This window comes from Colossoma macropomum, unplaced genomic scaffold (genome assembly GCF_904425465.1).
Source record: "Colossoma macropomum unplaced genomic scaffold, Colossoma_macropomum, whole genome shotgun sequence".
NCBI lineage: Eukaryota > Metazoa > Chordata > Actinopteri > Characiformes > Serrasalmidae > Colossoma > Colossoma macropomum.
In genome coordinates this window covers 26,586,331-26,604,633 of record NW_023494802.1, presented here as the reverse complement: position 1 = coordinate 26,604,633, position 18,303 = coordinate 26,586,331, and the positions used below count along the sequence as shown (strand labels likewise).

At 42.1% G+C, this 18,303-nt stretch overlaps 1 protein-coding gene across 2 annotated transcripts in view; it reads right to left on the bottom strand.

Annotated features, from left to right (window-relative positions):
• Window positions 1–18,303, bottom strand: part of plxna2 (plexin A2) — a 267,455-nt gene that overhangs the window by 224,526 nt on the left and 24,626 nt on the right. For both annotated transcript variants that reach the window (XM_036590910.1, XM_036590912.1), the window contains exon 2: window positions 157–1,501. In XM_036590910.1, the coding sequence (XP_036446803.1) occupies window positions 157–1,359 (1,203 nt within the window). In that variant the 5' untranslated portion in view covers window positions 1,360–1,501. The remainder of the gene's footprint in view (window positions 1–156; window positions 1,502–18,303) is intronic.

Sequence of the window (18,303 nt, the reverse complement as noted above, 5' to 3'; positions counted from 1 at the left end):
AGAAATTTGAACAGCTTGTTGCTTGAATTATTACTATTTTAGACTCGTAACATAATATAACATCATGGTTCATCTGCACAGCTCATTAAGAAATCAAGACCATTTGTTATTCGTTAAAATCTGTCATGTAGTTACATAGAACAAAAAGTCCCTTACCGCCTTGGTGCACTGAACGTCCTTCCCTAACAGCCAATTGAGCTCCAGGTTGCCTTCCCCTTGGTAGCAAGACTGCAGGCGCTCCTTAATGCGGGCGTTGATGTCCTTGATGGTGAAGACGCAGAGAGCCGAATCGTCTGGGGGCCGGTGGTACTGCTTCTGGCCTTTGGAGAAGACAGTGAAGAGCACATCATCTGTGACAGTGATGTTGAGCGAGGCGGCAAGAACTCTTCCAGGTTTAGCCAGGTAGGCCGCCTGCAGCAATCGGTACTCCACCCCGTTACGCACGCAACCAATTGGCAGTGACACATAGGAATGGAATTTATGGTCATCTTTGCACAGGCGGACAATGCGTGAAGTGTAGAACAAGTCGTTGGAGGAGCCGCTGGAGGCCATACCATTTTCTGGGGTCTCTGGCTGCACAGTCAGGAAGTAGACAAAGTTTCCACTGGCAAAGCCGTAAATGTAGTATATGTCAAAGTGGGAGACCAGCGCAAGGGTGTCTGAAGGAATCTTGATGAGCGAGGAGACAAAGTCAGTGTGCATTTCATAGTCGAGCATGGCTGAGGACTCTGGATCACGGGGCAGTTTGCGGCTGGAGATGGTTGGGAAGTAGTCTTGCTTGCCATCTACAGCAGTGCCAATGAAGAGTGTTCCATCTTTGCCCTGGGAGGGCACGATAACTCCATACATGGTGCCTGTCTGGTTGACACTAGAGAGGTAATGCTCTTTCTTGTGTGAAGGCTCTACTAGTATAAAGAGATCATCTAGCCGAAGTAGCTTGCAAACACCCTGGTAGAGGCTCCCACAGGCCAGCAGCCTGTTATGAGAGTAATCGATAAGAAGGAGCTTGTTGACATTGTTGGTAGAGACTAGTGGTTCAGAACAGGGCTGGACAATAAGAGGAGGGTAGCAGGCCTTGTTGTCATCTTCTGGACCAGTGTCGTGGGACACCAGGAGAGTCAGGTTGCCAGAGAGTTTGTAGACACGATTAACAGCACCAATGTAGAGTGCCCCTGTCGTCTGGTGGACCGTCAGGTGATTGAAGGACCATTCTCGCCTTTCCGGGTGGAAAGTAGTAAAAGAATTTCCGCCGCATGTCATGGCAAGGGTCAGCAGCAAGAACCACCCACACAAGGGCAACACGATAGCCTTGGATGAGCCTACTAGGAAAGTCCTCTGTGAATCTCGCTGGCCCTCCATGATCTGAAAGACCCACAAAGTCGGAGGGAGCAAAAGTAAGAATCTAGAAGGGTATCAGTAAGTATGACCTTCCTTTCAGCGTCCTAAAAGTTAACTCTTTGCCCTCTTTCTCCTGTGCCTCTTTCACTGTCTTCACATTTTTCTGCAAGAGATAGAAAGACAGAGCATGAATTAGTAAGACTAAGACCATCGTGACTCACATACAAGCTAAAGGGAAAGAGATAAAAGTCAATGGAAAAAGCTGCTCATTGACCAGACTTAGTGCCTCTGAGTCCAGAGTTTCCATCAAGTCTTTCACGAACACAATGACAGGAAAGCTTTAACTTTGCATTCCAAAGGAGCTTTTGTGAAGGCCAGCACAATGTAGGGAGGCAGGGCACTTCATATCAACATAAATTAGCACCACCTGAGTCATGGCACTTACTTGTGTACTGAGACAGCAGTTTCTACAAACAGCTCTTAACCAACAGTTTCCACAGGGGTTGTGCCCCTTAGTATTTGAGCACCAGAAGCTGGTGGCCAATTCATTTGAACTGCCATTATTAGATTTATTTGAATTCCCATTATCAGTCATTTTTTAAAGACACAAATCGAACAACTACTATTGGCTGCTGAGGAATTGTATAGTATAATTTGCTCTGAATGTGCTTTTAAACTTAAAATTATGCATTCATGATAAAAGTAGAAGTGGTTAAAGGGATTCATTCTGAACAAATGTTAGCACTGGCCCTTTCTTTTCGTTGCACAAGTGCCTTTGTCTTCTGCCTTTCTCCATCTGCTTTTCCAGTCTATTAGGGGGAAAAAATACATCAAGGACAGTATGCAATTTATGTAACAGCATTTTGAAAAGGGCGGCAGAGATCTGTCTACCGCATACAATAAATCAAAAGGGTGGCCCCTTTCTCACAAGTGTATCTCGGGGAGTTAATTATCTCGTCCACTGCACGGGGGAGGCCTGGATCTTATTACTGGAACAAAGTGTGAACAAATTGGGCGCCAGTTCTGCACACCCTTTTTCACTCTCTGCTCTTTTAGGGGGCTGTTTAACAGGATCTGAATCTATTAATTATGCCTTCCAGTTTTGTTCCTGCGTTGTTTCCTCCTCTCCTTTTTTTTCTCTCCATCTGACACAATCAAACCCTGGGGGGATTAATCATTGGCAGCAGAGCAATCATTCCTAAACGAATCAGGCCACCATTAGAGATACGAGTGCCGTCGTCCAACTACATCCACCACATTTGTATTCTTTGCAGTTCCTTCCTGTTTGATCTGCATACATTATCACAGGCGAGCGACATAAGGGGCCAGCAAATGGAGACAATGGCTGCGCCTCTGAAAATCAAATATGATTAAGCATAGCCGCCAAACGTAGGTAATTACATCCAACAAGGTGGGAAGTTTAGCAGAATAAGGCTGCACTGACGCAATAGAACCTGTCAAAAGTTAGATGCCATTATTCCCCACATTTGCATTTGGAGGATAATAGGAAGGCAATGTGATCAAAGGTAAAAGACAAGGGCAGAATTATAAGCAGCGCTTTCGTGCGCCAAAATTTGCATTAGAGATCCTGATACCCTTTTACACCCTTTGCAGTGAACAGCATTATGAAGCCCTGCTGAGAAGCCTGTCGTTTTTCAAACAAGGGCGCCCTGATCTCAGAAAAATGGTTCTGCGAATGGAGCAGAGCAGTGTGTGTGCTAGATGAGGTGTTGGGGAAGCTCCCAGGAGCACTGTATTAGCATGGCTATAAATGGGGTATAAAAGGGGTTATAAAGCCACGCCTGGGCTTGGGCCTGCCGTTCATGCTGCTCCTTTGTTTGAGTTTGCACACGCTGGAGGTGCAAAGGCGCATCCCGCCGGAGCAGTTGTCAGGGACCTGCTGAGCCAGCGCTTTCCTGCAACCCCAAAAACCCCTTTCACTCTTTAGGCACAAACATTAGCGCTCCCTTCTCCACCTCTTTCTCTCATTCTCCCACTTTCTGTCCCTGCTTTTTCTCTCTGTTTGTCTCTTACTCTCTTTCTCTCTCTCTCCTGCTGGCTGCTGGTTCAATGTAAGAAAGAGTGCTTCTCTCCTTTTTTATGGCACAGCGACAGCTGCGCTCAAGAAGCGAGCGAGTGGTGTAAATAACCACTGTTCAAAGGTTAGCATCAGTGCTGTCAGGAACACAAGCAATAGGGTCTTTGTTTATTACGGTTTGTCGATTTTTTTAGCCTCTGCAACGCCTGACAGGTCTCTTTTCATTATGCAGCCCAGACGCTGAACTGAATAGAGAAGACCAATGCGCTTCTTAGTGCCGCTTTGTTGTCGGAAGTAATTCTTTTTCTCCTTTGAATCTGCAAGAAGCAGCAAGAGATTACCATGTCAATGTTAGCACCTGTGAATCACAGCCATGTCACTCTGCATCCTATGGCAGGAACAGGGCAGTTCTAGCAGTGTTTGACAGTGCAGGCGTTTGTCTGGGCAGGGATGAGAATACGAGCTCATCGAGATTGTATTTCACCATAGCGGTGAGTCACAACCCCACACAGAGCCAGTGGAAAGGTAGCAGCTTTCTGGCTTGGCTTGACTGCCATGACCACACAGTCACATGCAGTCGAGGGCTGCCTTTGTAGTCGAGCATTCAACCCGCTGCACTCGGCTGATAGCAGGTCAGCTTTGATTTGAAACAGAGCCACAGCTCCGCCAGTGGAAGCCTTGCAAAATGATATACATTGCTGGGATGCTGACAAATGTCATCCGCGACAGGAATTACATAAATTCGATGCTCATAAAAGATGTAAGCCAACAGAAATGTATGAAACTGAAATTAGTCATTTGTAAAAATCTTTTTAGAGCACAACAGTCCTGCCAATCTGAGAAGACAAAGTTTTTACTTCAGGCATACAATGGAAATTGTGAGTCAATGCAGATATCCAATTTTTTTTTCAGATACAGATCTGACAGATACATAAACATTTAAAAACATAACATTTTGAAATACAAACCTGCATAAGCATTACAGAAAAAAAATGTAATTTATTTCTGTAGGGTTTCAAATGCAGTAAAATAAAAAAAAAAAATGCAGACATTTTAGGACAGTATCCCACCATCACCCAAACATTCTGCACTTCTGGGGTACAGTTTTTGGGGCTTATATTTGACCTATAGCACAGCGCATATTTACTGAAACTCAGAAATCATTTGACATTTGAAGTCTTGAAGCACACTTCTCACACTGGCATTCCAAATCAGATCAATAGCAAAAAATGAATGTGAATGCACTGGTTAGGCCAACTTTATTTTTCATCTTTTAGGATAGTGACTGTGGTTATACTCATCTTAAACATCATCTACTTACAATCCTCTTACAAGTACATTAAAGTGACCTACTGCCCAAGCTACAGTGCAGATGGTATCACAACTCACACTGATAGAGGGAAAATAGTGGTGGATGTACTGAAGCATCCAGCTGCTGATTTTTTTTTAACCAGATTTGACAGAGCATCAAGACATGGTTATAGTATACGGTATGTCATCTTAAAATTCATCTAGTTATAATCCTCTCACATTTACATTAAAATGACCTTCCAGGCATGTTACAGTGTGGATAGTATCCAAATTTAGCTTTGCTAATCTTATGTGGACCATGTCAAATTCAAAGCTATACTAGTGTGCAGTGATTCCTCGCTTGAAATTTGCTGAGGCAGAGCTTGATTCCACAGTTATACTGCTATTCTTTATTCAGGCTCATAAGAAGAGCTAGGACAGCATAAAAGGGAGCCACAGTGAGTGCCTTTTCAAACACAGGGTTATGGTAGTCTATGCCGGACAACTCTGAAAAGAGAGAATAGAATGGAAACAACAGGAAACCACTGCATTCCATCGTCCACCGGGACTATGATTATGGTGCAACAGAAACTGTTGTTTTTCTTAATGAACAGTGAGGCAAAATAAACCACGTTAGCGCTCTGAGCCTCTGCCACACAAGCGCTGAGAGCCATGCTGACTGGATGTGCCTGTGTTAGAACCGCACTGGTTAGGAAAAGCTTGCCCTTAGCAGCTTGATTTTAGTCAGCTTTGCCAACATGAACCCTGCCAGCAACATTGTGGTAGCTAGCTAATCTCTGGAAGTGAAAGTCATGCCATATTAAGGGTAGGATATGAATAAGTGTGTATAGAATAGAGCGGAGGGATAAAAGGGCCTAATGCCACATTGTGGTTTAACTGAAATGCTACTCATAATTCAAAGCACAGACCAACAGTCTGAATGGACAGAACAGTCATTTCAAACTCCACGGGCCGGTCCCTCTGCCTTCAGTGAGCCCGGATCATAAGCTTAGGCAGAGGGTAACAGAGCAGAGCCAGCTTCCCAACCCCCCAACACCCCAACCCCCGTGCCTTGACATTTTTTTCTCTCCCTCTTACTAAGCTTCTTAACAATAGACTGAAATTTGTTTGATCTCCTAAATTCATATTTACAGCTATTGTACCGAGGCAGATAAAGAACCTAAACCGCAATCCCGTTATGGCAGAAAATCCTATTAATTGTTGTGGGATGTAAAAAAAAAAACACACTTTGGAATTTCATGCCCGGGATTAATCCATCGTTCTCAATAAAGATTAATCTTTAAGCATGTAATTTAAATGGTTAAATAAAACTAATAATTAATACTCCCAAGGAGCAAAGCTAATAAAACAAACATTATCAAACATTTGAGCAGTTACCAAACATGTCTGAAAACTTGATCAATTTGGGGAGAGTGCTCTCACGGCAGCAGCAAGGCCCCCATCCCTGAGGTTCAATTATTTGCATGATAAAAATAGAAAGTTTAATCTTCCTTGAAGGAAGCTCTTCTTTTGTGAGAGCACGCCTGAAAAACGATTAGTCGGAGAGGTTAGTCCATTAGTCTTTATTTCTTGCCTGACATTCTCTGGCGGTGATAATGAGAGGCTTTGCTAGTGTGGGGTGTCATGCCGGAGTAGTGATATTTATAATTTCTTTTGTCTCTTCAGGAGCACCAACTGCAGCACTAATGGCAGCCTGCTCTCCCAATGCCAGCCTAAAGAGACCGCTTCCGATGCTCAGCACATTCACTACCCTACAGGGGGGTTGAGGGGTAATGACACGGCGCAAAGTAAGGACGGATTACACTCTCCCTGACCGCATGCCTTCCTGTCACTCCTTTCTCCGTTACTCAGCGCCTCTTGCATAGCAGCTGGACAGTACAACCCAGTTAGCTTCAACTGCTGTGACTGCATTTTGGATGACACTGAACGAGTGACCAGAGATGTCTCGAGAGACTCAAGTGCGTTTTCTTTTCTTCTTGCTACATTTTTACCCCTCGAGGGCACTCAAGGTTAAATGAGGGGCACAAACTAATGATGCTTTATGTTTATCTGGAAAAACCACCCACACCATTCCGAGCAACAAGTAAGCAAATTTAGCTTATTAAATGAGAATTATTGCTCATAGACCACGGGCCAGTGATATCAGGGCACTTCACATCCTCTCCAAATCGAGAGACATGATCATGTCATCGCTCCACAACAAGCAGGCCTGCCTGGGGCACAGTGACCTCTATAACAAATGCACCAAGCCAATCAGGGTTCTCTTCATTACTGACAGAGAATGCAGGCAGATAGTGCTACAAAACAAGTCCGAGGCTCATTCTGGCTGCACTAGCTGAGTGACTCAACAGAAGCTTCTTATTACACCTACCCTGGCCAAAAAAGTGCAGTGCCTTATCCAGAAGGACCATTAGTATAAGTCAAATCTACTGTTTAGAGGTCATACAGCAATAGGAAAGTAATTAGCAATGATCTGAATCATTGTATTGCTCTGTCGGATGGTTTGACACTGTAGAGGGTTTCCACTCATCAAATTGTGATGTACTGCAAAAAAGTTTGATGAGGTGGAAAAGTTGGTTTATTGATAAAGGAAGAATATGAAAAACATTTTTCGAGTAAGTGATGACGTAGCAGGAACAAAAGTCACACGTCTCCACTCCACTGGATGATAAACATGGTAGCAGATGAAAATTTTCACGCATACTGTACTAAGTGGTATGTCAAATCTGTACACCTCCAATGGTACCATTACTATATTAAACATACTATTTAGCATGATATGCAAACTGAGACACAGCCATCAATGTTACTTCTGGACTGACATTCCCAGGGGTTTGGCGGGCGTCTTGGTGACTGTTAGGGCTATGTACAGTTTACAAAGGGCTAAACTGCTCTAGCAAGAATTAATAAATGTTCCCCCCACACACGGTGAGTGAGACTTGTCTCATGCCATACAGCACAAGCATGTGACATTATCTTTGGATATTTTCTCATAAGACTAGTTGACAGAATTCACTTGTTTTTCAGACTTTCATTCATTTGTTTCATATGAAAAACATTTGAATAGATATCCCGCTTGTGTATTGACCAGTTCAAGGACTGCGCTAGAGTCCCTTATTTAGGTAACTCTGTGGAAAGTAACTGTGGTAAATGGTAAATTGGGCTGGGGCTGTTTACTGGGGCTGCTACTAGAGTAATTCTGTTAACCGTTACTGGGAAGAGGCCTAGCCTGTTCTGTCCATAGGTTTTTCCCCACCCTCTGTGTTGAGAGGAGCTGAATGACGTAGCACTGACTGAAGCATATCAAAGTATATTAAACCTCTCACACATTGCAATCCTCCACAAAAAAAGGCATGTCAACATGACATTAGAATTAGCAAGCATCAGCAGCTGCTCTTATCCTTAAATACAAACAAGGGCGCCTGGATCTAATCTCTGCCTTTCACCCAGAACCTGCTGAGAAGACGCCCTGCCTCCTCCACACACTTCAGCTAGGCTTAAAGAAATGCTTAGCTCCCTCAGCTCCCTGACTCAAACCTCTGACACCGCTGAGAGAAGATTATAATATTATTGTTATTCTAATACATTTTGTTCTTACGCCCACGGTCACACCTCCTCAGATCACACACATTGTAGATGCACTCGTAATCACTCAACGGAGCTTTACCCTGTACGCAGGCGTGGTCTTGGCCTCTTGCTCAAGTTACTCACAGTCAGCTTAAGGGTTTATACACGCACAGGAGTGAACTCTCATCAGAGCTGTCTGTCAAGCTTCGCACAGGTTTCTATTACAGCTGATTTGCATAAATCTAAATTGTAAAAGGGCGGCGGTGGAAAGGCACTGAGCCCTCGGAAGGACGCTAGAAACAAACATCATATGTCCACAGCAAACCAGCACTGCCTCCATCAGTTTTGCAGAATTGAACTGAATTAGGCTCCTTGATTGACGCTACACATGTCCTATCAATTGGGAACTCTCCTTGTGAGTTTCACTATGCACATAATCCCCCCATTTTGAAAGTCAATATTATGGCGAGAGTGGCAGATGAAAGGGGGGAAATTGTTAGTGGTAAAATGTGTCGCTGCCTGTTTATCATTTTCTCATTTTTTTTGAACTCCTCCGTTTCAGTGCGGAAGCTGTTTATTTGCAAGAGGTTCTCTAGGATTTTTTTTCTTCTTTTTCAGAAAATTGCAGGCAAAGACTCATTCAGTCTACTCAGATCCGCTTCTCACAGTGTGTCTGATTATCTAAAGCCCCAGATACCCGATTCATTTGCACAAAAGATTCAAAACAAATACAAAACAGACCGTAATTTAGTTTCTTAATTAGTCCGCTGTCTGCCTTTACACCTCGTATTTTGAACTCTCTCAAATCAATTTTGGAATATGTTTACATTGCATAACAGCACTAGAAAACATTTAAATGAGGTTTAGTAAATAACACTGAACAAACTTTGCAACTTATCTTTGACATTAATAACACTGAACAAACTTTGTAACTAATCTTACACATCATTGATTTCCACAAAAGTGAATGAGCTGTAGTAATCATTATTACAGAATGGACAAAAGTATGTGGACACCTAGTCATCACACCTATATGAGCTTGTTTGACATCCTATTCCAATAACCATGAGCAATACTATGGAGTTGTGCCCCCCTTCTCCATCAAACTTTAGTGTTGGCACTATGCATTCCATGTTTAAAGTCACTGAGCTCTTCAGAATGACTCATTCTACTGCCAGTGTTTGTCTATGAAGATTGTGCTCTAAAAATCAAGTTTGCTCTCAGTTGTGCCACAGCAACTACGGCCAGGCACTCCTTTTTGCATGGGAAAGATTCCAAAGTCAACACACTTTCAATGGAAGTCATACACGAGACACAAGGTCTTGCTAGGCCATGCAGACAGTGTAAGGCTGTTAGCATTCTTTACCACAGACACTGAATAGTTGTGAGTTCAGTAAGATGCAGTGACAGGTATCACACAGAAAGCAAGCTTGCTGGTGCTGTCACTTGATAAGGGAGAGATCTCTAAAAATGGCAAAGCTCCACAACAGAGAGAACGGGTTAGAAACAATGCACAGTGTGAAAAGCTAGCAGCACTTTCGAGTGAACTGTGATCCATCACTCATTGGCAATGAAAACAGAGGTTGTTTTTAGCTTGATTGCAGGCTAGCATTGCCCCTGTTATCGCCGTCTCCTTTAGTAATTTCAGCTTGCGGTTTTTAATGGTTGGTTTAGTCTGCTTAAACGTTTGCTAAACAGTTAATAGCTACCATTAAATGTTGACTAATTTTGGGAGAGTTCAACATGCCTAATCCAGATTCAAAGTAGGTCGGTCTGGGTCAGAGGAGTTAAGCTTTTTTCCCTTCTTTATCCAGCGGTTCTGTGCCAGTACTGAATATGTGGTGCTAGGGCACAGTGTGTCAAGCCTGAGAGCATTGCGCTTGGAAGGAGCACAGTGCAGATTTGATGGATACAGGATTACATAAACAGTCAAGTGGTGCTCACAGCTGTGAGAGGCGAAAAACTACAACACATTGGCCTGGTTTGTGTGTAAGACTGGAGGCTTCCTCCCCATCCCACTTCCATGAGGTCATTCTAGTTCAGCTACTGCTGCGGCCAATCAGCAGTGGTCTCATTCTGCAGATAGCCAATGGTCTTCGAGTTTGGCAGGCTGAAACAAATCCTCTGTCCAATAATCAGGCCAAATCCTTTCTAAATGCCACGGAAGCTGGCTGCTTAGTGGAAATATGCACCACTCAATCCACTCATTTCTCATTCTCACATTACATTTGATTATCAATCATCCAGTTCAAAATCCAAGAGTCTAATGACATCTTCAGTTTAACGACCCCCTAGAATTATAACTGACAATAAAAGTATGGTAGAGAAATTCTGTCGAATGTGTGAATTATAAACTTTCAATTGATACCACATTCGTGTTAATAAGTAGAACGTTTCTGTTTCTCACTTAAAGAAAAAGTGTCCTGCCATTTTTTTTCATTTCTTACATTTCAAACAAACAGAAAAAATATACAGGAATTTTGAGCTGATGTAGATATCAATATGTATATTTCTGTTAACACCAGTACAGATGCACATACATAAACATTTTACAAAACGTAAAAACTGGGACTGCAACTTTTAAGTTTAGGATTACAGAGAAATATTTTTTTCTACTGTAAAAATGATCTAAACTTCTATGGGCAAGTAACCTTGTTAACTTAAAATTTAGAGTTCACTTAACTTCACATAATAACAACAAACAATTGCACAGATTATTCTTCTGTTAAGCTCAATAAAGTTGATTTTAAATTAACCAGGTTACTTACGTTTTAGGTTAAATCCTAACTTAAAACTGGTTAAATATAAATATCTGTCCAACTTTTTTTTTTTTACAATTTTTGGAAATTTCTTCTTTTGCCAATACCAATCTGATTCCAATATCATCATTCATTCCTAGGAAAAAAATCAGAAGTGTAGACAGCATCATGTCAATACATAATGTAAATATAATTCATTCTGTAACCTACTTGAATTAAATATTTAATTACATAATTACATTTCAGTAACAGACAACATGAGCTTTTCCGTTCTGTATGTGAGTTCAATGTAATCTGAGGCCTAGCTTGCTGGCCCACTGGCAGAGAGACGAGCCCACATGAGGCTTGGGCGCCTGAGGGAGAGAAGGAGAGGCAGAGGAACCCCAGCCATTCATTACTCCAGCTGGGCAACAACCCGTTACAACAGCAGTCACAACTCCGAAAACTGGCACCCGCCCGCACACAGACCATTATCTTCAGCAGATTTACACAGCCTGGCACAGAGTGAGAGAGATGCAGAGAGAGGGAGAACGAGAGAAAGACTAGAAATAGTAACAGAAAGAATAGACTGGGAAAAAATTAAGACAGAGAGGAACAAAGAGACAAAAGAGATAGATAAATAAGAGGAATAAAAGGAGCATGAGCATGTCGATTTCATAGCTTAAAAGTATCTGTGCACTGTTCGTTACACAATGAAGGCAACGGAGGCCAATGTTACTTCAGTAGGCTTGGCTTGCAACTCCGGCCTTAAAATCCAATCTGGTTACATAACTGATTCAGTGAAATGAAAGCGACGGCTGTCGGAGTAATCCGCCCATTCTGCAACTACTGTTTCCAGCTAGCGCCCGGCACTCGCTCACTAGCTGTGTGATTAGCGTATGATGACTTTAGCGAGCTTTGTGATTAGCGTACTACTTTAGCACATGACCACTTCATACAAAGGGTGGACCAGAACTGACGCCATACGCCATTGTTTGAACACTCTCTCACCATGAAGCTAATGCACAGAATCATCACTCCGTGTAAGCGTCTGTCTCCATCTCTCAGTGTGAAAACACACACACACCCTGATCACAGCATTTAGCACAGTTGTGGGTTTTGTCCCACAACCACACAGCAGTGTCCCTCTCTGTGTCTCTCTCTGGCTGTGCGCTAATCAATTTGATAGATGCCAATCCCATTAATCCCAGCCTGCTGCTCTGCATCCCATAGTGCTACACGGTAAACACAGTGTTGGTGCAACCTCGGCAGTGCAGCTAAACCGTACTGCTTAACAGATCAGGGATAGTTCTGTAGTATTAAACCCTGCTGCTTAACAGGTCAGGATCAGTGGCAGGCTTGTTCTTACCATAAGCTCGGCCTTTATTCACGGAGCTACATTTCAACTAGGTGAAAATGTTACAGAGTAGGGTTGCACAGTATATAATTTGTTGATCATTATCATGATATAGTGGTGTGCAAAAGTTTCGCCACCCCAGTCAAATAATGTTTTGCTGCTTTTCCAATTGAACATAAGAACACTATATGGCCAAAGGTATGTAGACACCTGACTATCACACCTATATGAGCTTCTTGGACATCCCATTCCAAAACCATGGGCATTTATATGGAGTTGCATCCCCTTCCTATTGTGACTACAACAGCCTCCATTCTTCTGGAAAGGCAATCCACAAAATTTTGGCATGTGTCACTGGGTGCCCATTCAGTCAAATGAGCATTTGTGAGGTCAGGCACCGATGCTGGACAAGAAGGTATGGCTCGCAATCAAAATTCCAATTCATCCCAAAGGTGTTCAGAGGGGTTGAGGTCCATGTCTTTATGGACCTCATTTTCTGTACGAGGCACAGTCATGCTGGAACACTAAACTGTTGCCACAAAGTTGGAAGTATGTAGTTGTCTAAAATGTCTATGTATGCTGTAGCATTAACATTACCCTTCACAGGAGCTAAAGGACTGAGCCCAAACAGCCCCAGACCATTAGTTGAATGGTTTAATTTTGCATTTCTGTCCTCTCAGTGCCAGTTTTGTAATGTCACTTGCCCAGGTTTGAATCACTATCATCTAAACTTATGCTTTAGTTAGCCAGACTCAAATATGTTCTGTGGTAAGCAGTGCTGTTATCATGCTAGCTAGGCTAATGCAAAACCACTTTCCAGTTAGCAGTACATTTAGAAATTGTTAGATAGTTTAACACCTATTGAATGATAGCTTAAAAACTGTGCACTGTGAACAAACTAAAATGTAAAGATTTTTGATTTTGAAATAATGCAGGATAAGAGAGCACAAAAGCAACATAAATTGTTTAACGCCACCAGGGGTATACAAACTTTTGCATAACTTTTGTGTATTGGCCTTGGTCGCTGAAGACTTCAACATGCAAATGAGACCTAGAAAACAGCCACAATGGTTTTTACTATGTGCTACAAACATCTTGGCCAATCCTAGTTCTCCCAGTTCTGGATAAATGGATTTTTTGTGGGTGTTTTGATGAACAAAGCTAATTCATGTAATCCAACAAAAGTCAATTATTTTGGTCTAAATAATATAGGCTAATCTTCAACCATGTTACACTGTAATGCATATCACTGTATGTCACAACATAATTGCAAAACTAGCATTCTGTCTGCAAAGCAATTGCAGAGTATTTAAATAAGTCTCAGCAAGAAAGCGAGAGTAGCTGCAGTAAATCTGCCAAGGTTAATTACAGTACTAAAAAGTGTTTAAAGTGTTCTTTGCTCTGGCATTGCACTCGCTATGCGGTGACCCCCCTCATCTTTTACAAAAAGAATAACAATGCCCTGGTCTGTCTCCCTCTGGCCCCTCTGGCCAGCCTAACTCTGTTTATAATCCTCCACTCTGCTTATGGACATACAGTATATTTTTCTCCCCTCTGCTGCTTCCCGACTGTCACTGAGCAGCCTTCATCAGTAAACACAGGGCTTTCCAATGGCCAGAGAGCAGCAGACCGCGACTCTGCTGTCACAGCTGAGGTGGCTCAGGCTCTAGATCCAGCACAATTCTTCTTCTGAAGTCCATCAGATGACACAGCTGCAGTCATATGAATGGCTCTCAGCTGTGCAGTATGGGCACCTCTTTACTCTAGTTAAATGTAGTGTTTGCCCATTATGTCTTTTAGAACAATGCATACAAGTGTATAATATGCACTGGAATATGCCATATCAAACATAAATATTCTATCTATCTATCTATCAACAGTCTTGTGAAGAAGTAAGTATACTCTGTGAAAGGTTTAGACTTTTTCAGCATATTCAGACACATAGCTATCGGGTTTTCATTTAAACAAGTTGATGAAGGCATATAATTTAACCAGTGAGGCCTAAAATTTACATTTTGTCATCTTTTATATAACTGAAATAAATAGAAATGCACTTTCCTTATGTGGAAAAAGTAAGTACACCTATATATATATATATATATATATATATATATATATATATATACATACATACATACATACATACATACATGTATATATATCACTCCTTCAAATCCAAACAAACTTTTTGTCTGCATGAAGGAGTGGCTTCTCCCAGTAGATACATAACCAGTTACTGAAGCCAGGTGTGTACTTACTTTTTAAACAGAAGAAAAGACATCTCAGTTTTTTTGTTTTTTTTTTAATAAATGATTGCAAAGTCAAATTTTCTTTGTTTTTTTTATATTTATATTACATGAAATTTATCTATACATACTGTTTAGCTGATGATCAAATATTGATATACCCACATATGCCAAGAAAAACAAAATATTTCATAGGGTGTTCTTACTTTTTCACAAGATCTCTCATTATCTCTCATTTGCCTGACTGCATCTAGGTTACTTCAGTATAATTTAAAATAGAGGAAGTGTAGGCATAGAGACACGTCAGCTGACCCCTGAGAAGACCCTCAGGACTGCACTGTAAATTACACGTTTCCATTGCTTCACCCCTCTGCAGGTCACAACAAGACCGCACAGCAGAGCACAAGAGGTTAAGAGCCAACGTGCCATATGTGGCTTCTCTAGCAAAAACAGTAATAATAATTATAATAATAATAATGGAGGAAATTTGAAAGACACACTCCATAATTTCAAGTGTGACTTTCTAGCCCTGCATATATTATTGTGATTATTTACAATAGTAGACCACAAAACTGTATATGGTAATTAATAAACCCCAAGATGCCCCAATTATTGGCCCAAGATGTCTAACAAGATGTAATCATACTGGTCTCATACGTAAGTAAAGCAAGACTCTCAAGTGTTGCATTTTTATGTAATACATATATTCACAATGTTGTAGAGTCTGCAGCAACAGTCAAGCTGCACCATGATGTTTGGGGTGGAAATACACATTCATCTTCTGTCGGGCATCATTAGCTATGCTGTAAGGAACACTTCCATGCTGGCTACAGAGGTCAGCTGCTATTAAAGCCCTAGAACCCTATTTTTGGACTTGAATACACCAATCTGTGCCAAACCTCTCCAAACGCTTACTGTATTAACCAAGGTGGGAAAAGCTGTGCTTTAAAAGGAGGCATTGAAGACCACTCTCTGGGCTTTGAGACTCAGCTAATGGCTGCACAAATGTAATTTGAACAAAAGTGTGAAGCATTTTTGTGCTGTGAACAACAACTGCCTCATAAATTTCAGGATTGAGTGGTTTTTGGAGAGTATCCATTCCTCTGACATCCCTATGGTTTGAATCTGACACAGAAGACGCATGTGTTAGATGCATTCCTCATGATTCCCATCCTTTACGCCTCTCTCATATTGCACTCTGATATCTTCAAATCTTGTTTAGCGCTTTGAGGCCCTATTTCAGAAGCCTACACTGGTCCATTACAGACCTAGCCCAGGCATCTAAGAAATAGGATCACTTCTGCTACCATGCTAACTTTCTTCCTTTGTCTCTCTACCTCTCTCTCACTCTCTTAAACATGCCGTGCCTCCACAACAAAAGCTATAATTTCATCAGAGATGATAAAAACTGGGGCGAAATAAAGTCGGTGGCTTGTTACTTAGCCTAATATCCGTCTGGATGAGAGGCAATAACAGAGAGAGAGGTGTCTGTATTAGTCACTGAGGAATTACCGCCCTTAGCGCGCAGGGGGGTCTCACTAAGGCTACATCTCTCTTCATAAAAAGCATCACCGCCTCGCTTTTCTACTCTGTTTTTTTTTGTTCAACTCTCTAAGGCTCAGAATATTAGAAAGACACGCTTCCATTAGCTTACAGGTGTAAAGGCCAGCCTGATGGGGTTCCATTGAGGCCAGCTAGAGAAGCAGATGTGCTATTGCCTGAAATTAACCACTTCATATCGTGGCCCAAGAGCAATCCAATAGAAAGTTGACCTGGATATAAATAAATGAAGGCAATTAGTAGATGGGTATGATAGTGGTGACAAAAGTAGTTCAAAAGCTGCAGGATTTCAAACAAAAAGGCAGGTTAAACATAATTCTCTAAAACCAGACAAATGGGGTCATGACTGGATCTCACACATCACATTTAGAATCCATTATTTGATTCATCATCATCATCATGTTGCACTGGGGCACTAATAAAATGGTATTACATATTCTGCTTTCTGTATTCAAAAAAACTAAAAGAGCACAGTCAGCAAAGGCAATAAAGCAAGACACCACTGTGGCAATAACCTTTATAATGTCAACTGTAAAGAAAACAGTAGATAATGGGCCAGGAAGCATATGACCATAAGCGATTGTCTGAAGTGTCCATCTTTCTCACCCACAAACCAGCCATTGCTACCAGACCACGCAACATCATGCCTTCCGGTCTGGGTCAGCGCTGCTGGCGTGCAGAAATGCCGAGTCATGCTTTCCGCTCAGCTCTGGGCGATACACCAACAGGATGGAAAAATAAAAGCATGGGCTTCCTGCGCGCCCAAGGTCCTGCGAGCTTTGGCATGTGATTCCAATCACCAGAGTACGCATTTCCTTCAGGCTTTTCACAACTACACGACTGGTCATACATGAAGCATGCATTTTTATAGATAAATCTGCCTAACAATGTAACAGCTTGAGGCAGATGAGTGATGTTTTAGGCATGCTTTGTTTTTGCTAAGGAGTGGGGTTTTAACTTCCATTATTAGTTATACTTTATAAGACTTCATTATGTGGTTTCTCACACTGTTCGGTGTCCTGTTATCTATAAAAATGAACACATGAGACAAAAGCTTTCATTATTTCTTATTGAGCTGCATTAGCCTTGCAGCTCAAATGCAGAAACTAGTGAGCTTACCAGTGCCCTATGTTGCCAGTGCCCTAAATTCCTAGGGCTAAGATCTCCTTAGCTCTTTACATAAAACATCAAATCTCCATATGATACATTTAGGAGACATATAAAAGCGATCCTAGGGGTCAGACTTAGGGTAAAATAAAGGGTCCTGGAAACACAGGACCCTGGGAACATACGAATGACCCCCAAAACTAAAGAAGCTAACTTTGGGTACCAAAGATTCCAACTGACTACATTTGGTGTAAGGGGACAGTTGCAAAAATTTGATTTACCAGACTACTGCTTTAAGATGCTTGCTATTTGATACTCTTAAAGCTATAAAATTAAGCAGATGCAAGAGCCTTCATGTTGCAAGACTTTCTCTGGCTTTTACAGACACAAAAAGGCAGAAAACATAGCAAGTCTGCTGCAGCAGATCAGTGGAGCTGTATTATGAGCTGTGTCATGACCTACAGCATCCGATGCACCCATTCTGAAAACGCATTCATTACAGACGTGATAGTGTCGATCCACCTGCAAAGGTAGTGAGGGGAGAAAATGTCACGCTGACCTACAAGTGCAGCACTGAAGAATCATATGTCGTGAAAGGCAAGCAATACCAGGGCCTTGGAGTACTTCTCTCCGCACCGGGGGCTGAGCATAATCCAGCAGGGCAGGCGTGAGAGAGCGGGCTTTATTACAAATGTGCCAGATGAAGCATGAATGGATGCGTGGCGGATTGAAGGGAACCGGCAACGTTGCCTGTGTTCCCGAAAAAAAAAAATTACAAGAAGAGATGCCAAAAGGGGGGAAACCTATGGGACTCTGATTTCATGCCTTTGATTTCAAAGGCAGTGTCAGTGCCTACTACTGCATGCCAAAAAAACAGTTTTGCTGGTATGCACCATATTCTCTCTCCCTCTTGCTCTCTCTCTTCGTTTATTAGAAATTCAGAAACTCCTCTTCCTTTGGTAGCTGCACCTGCAGTAAGACACCCTGGGTATCTCAGGGCACTAGGACTCAGAAGAGGCAGAGGGGAGGGAAAAAAATGGG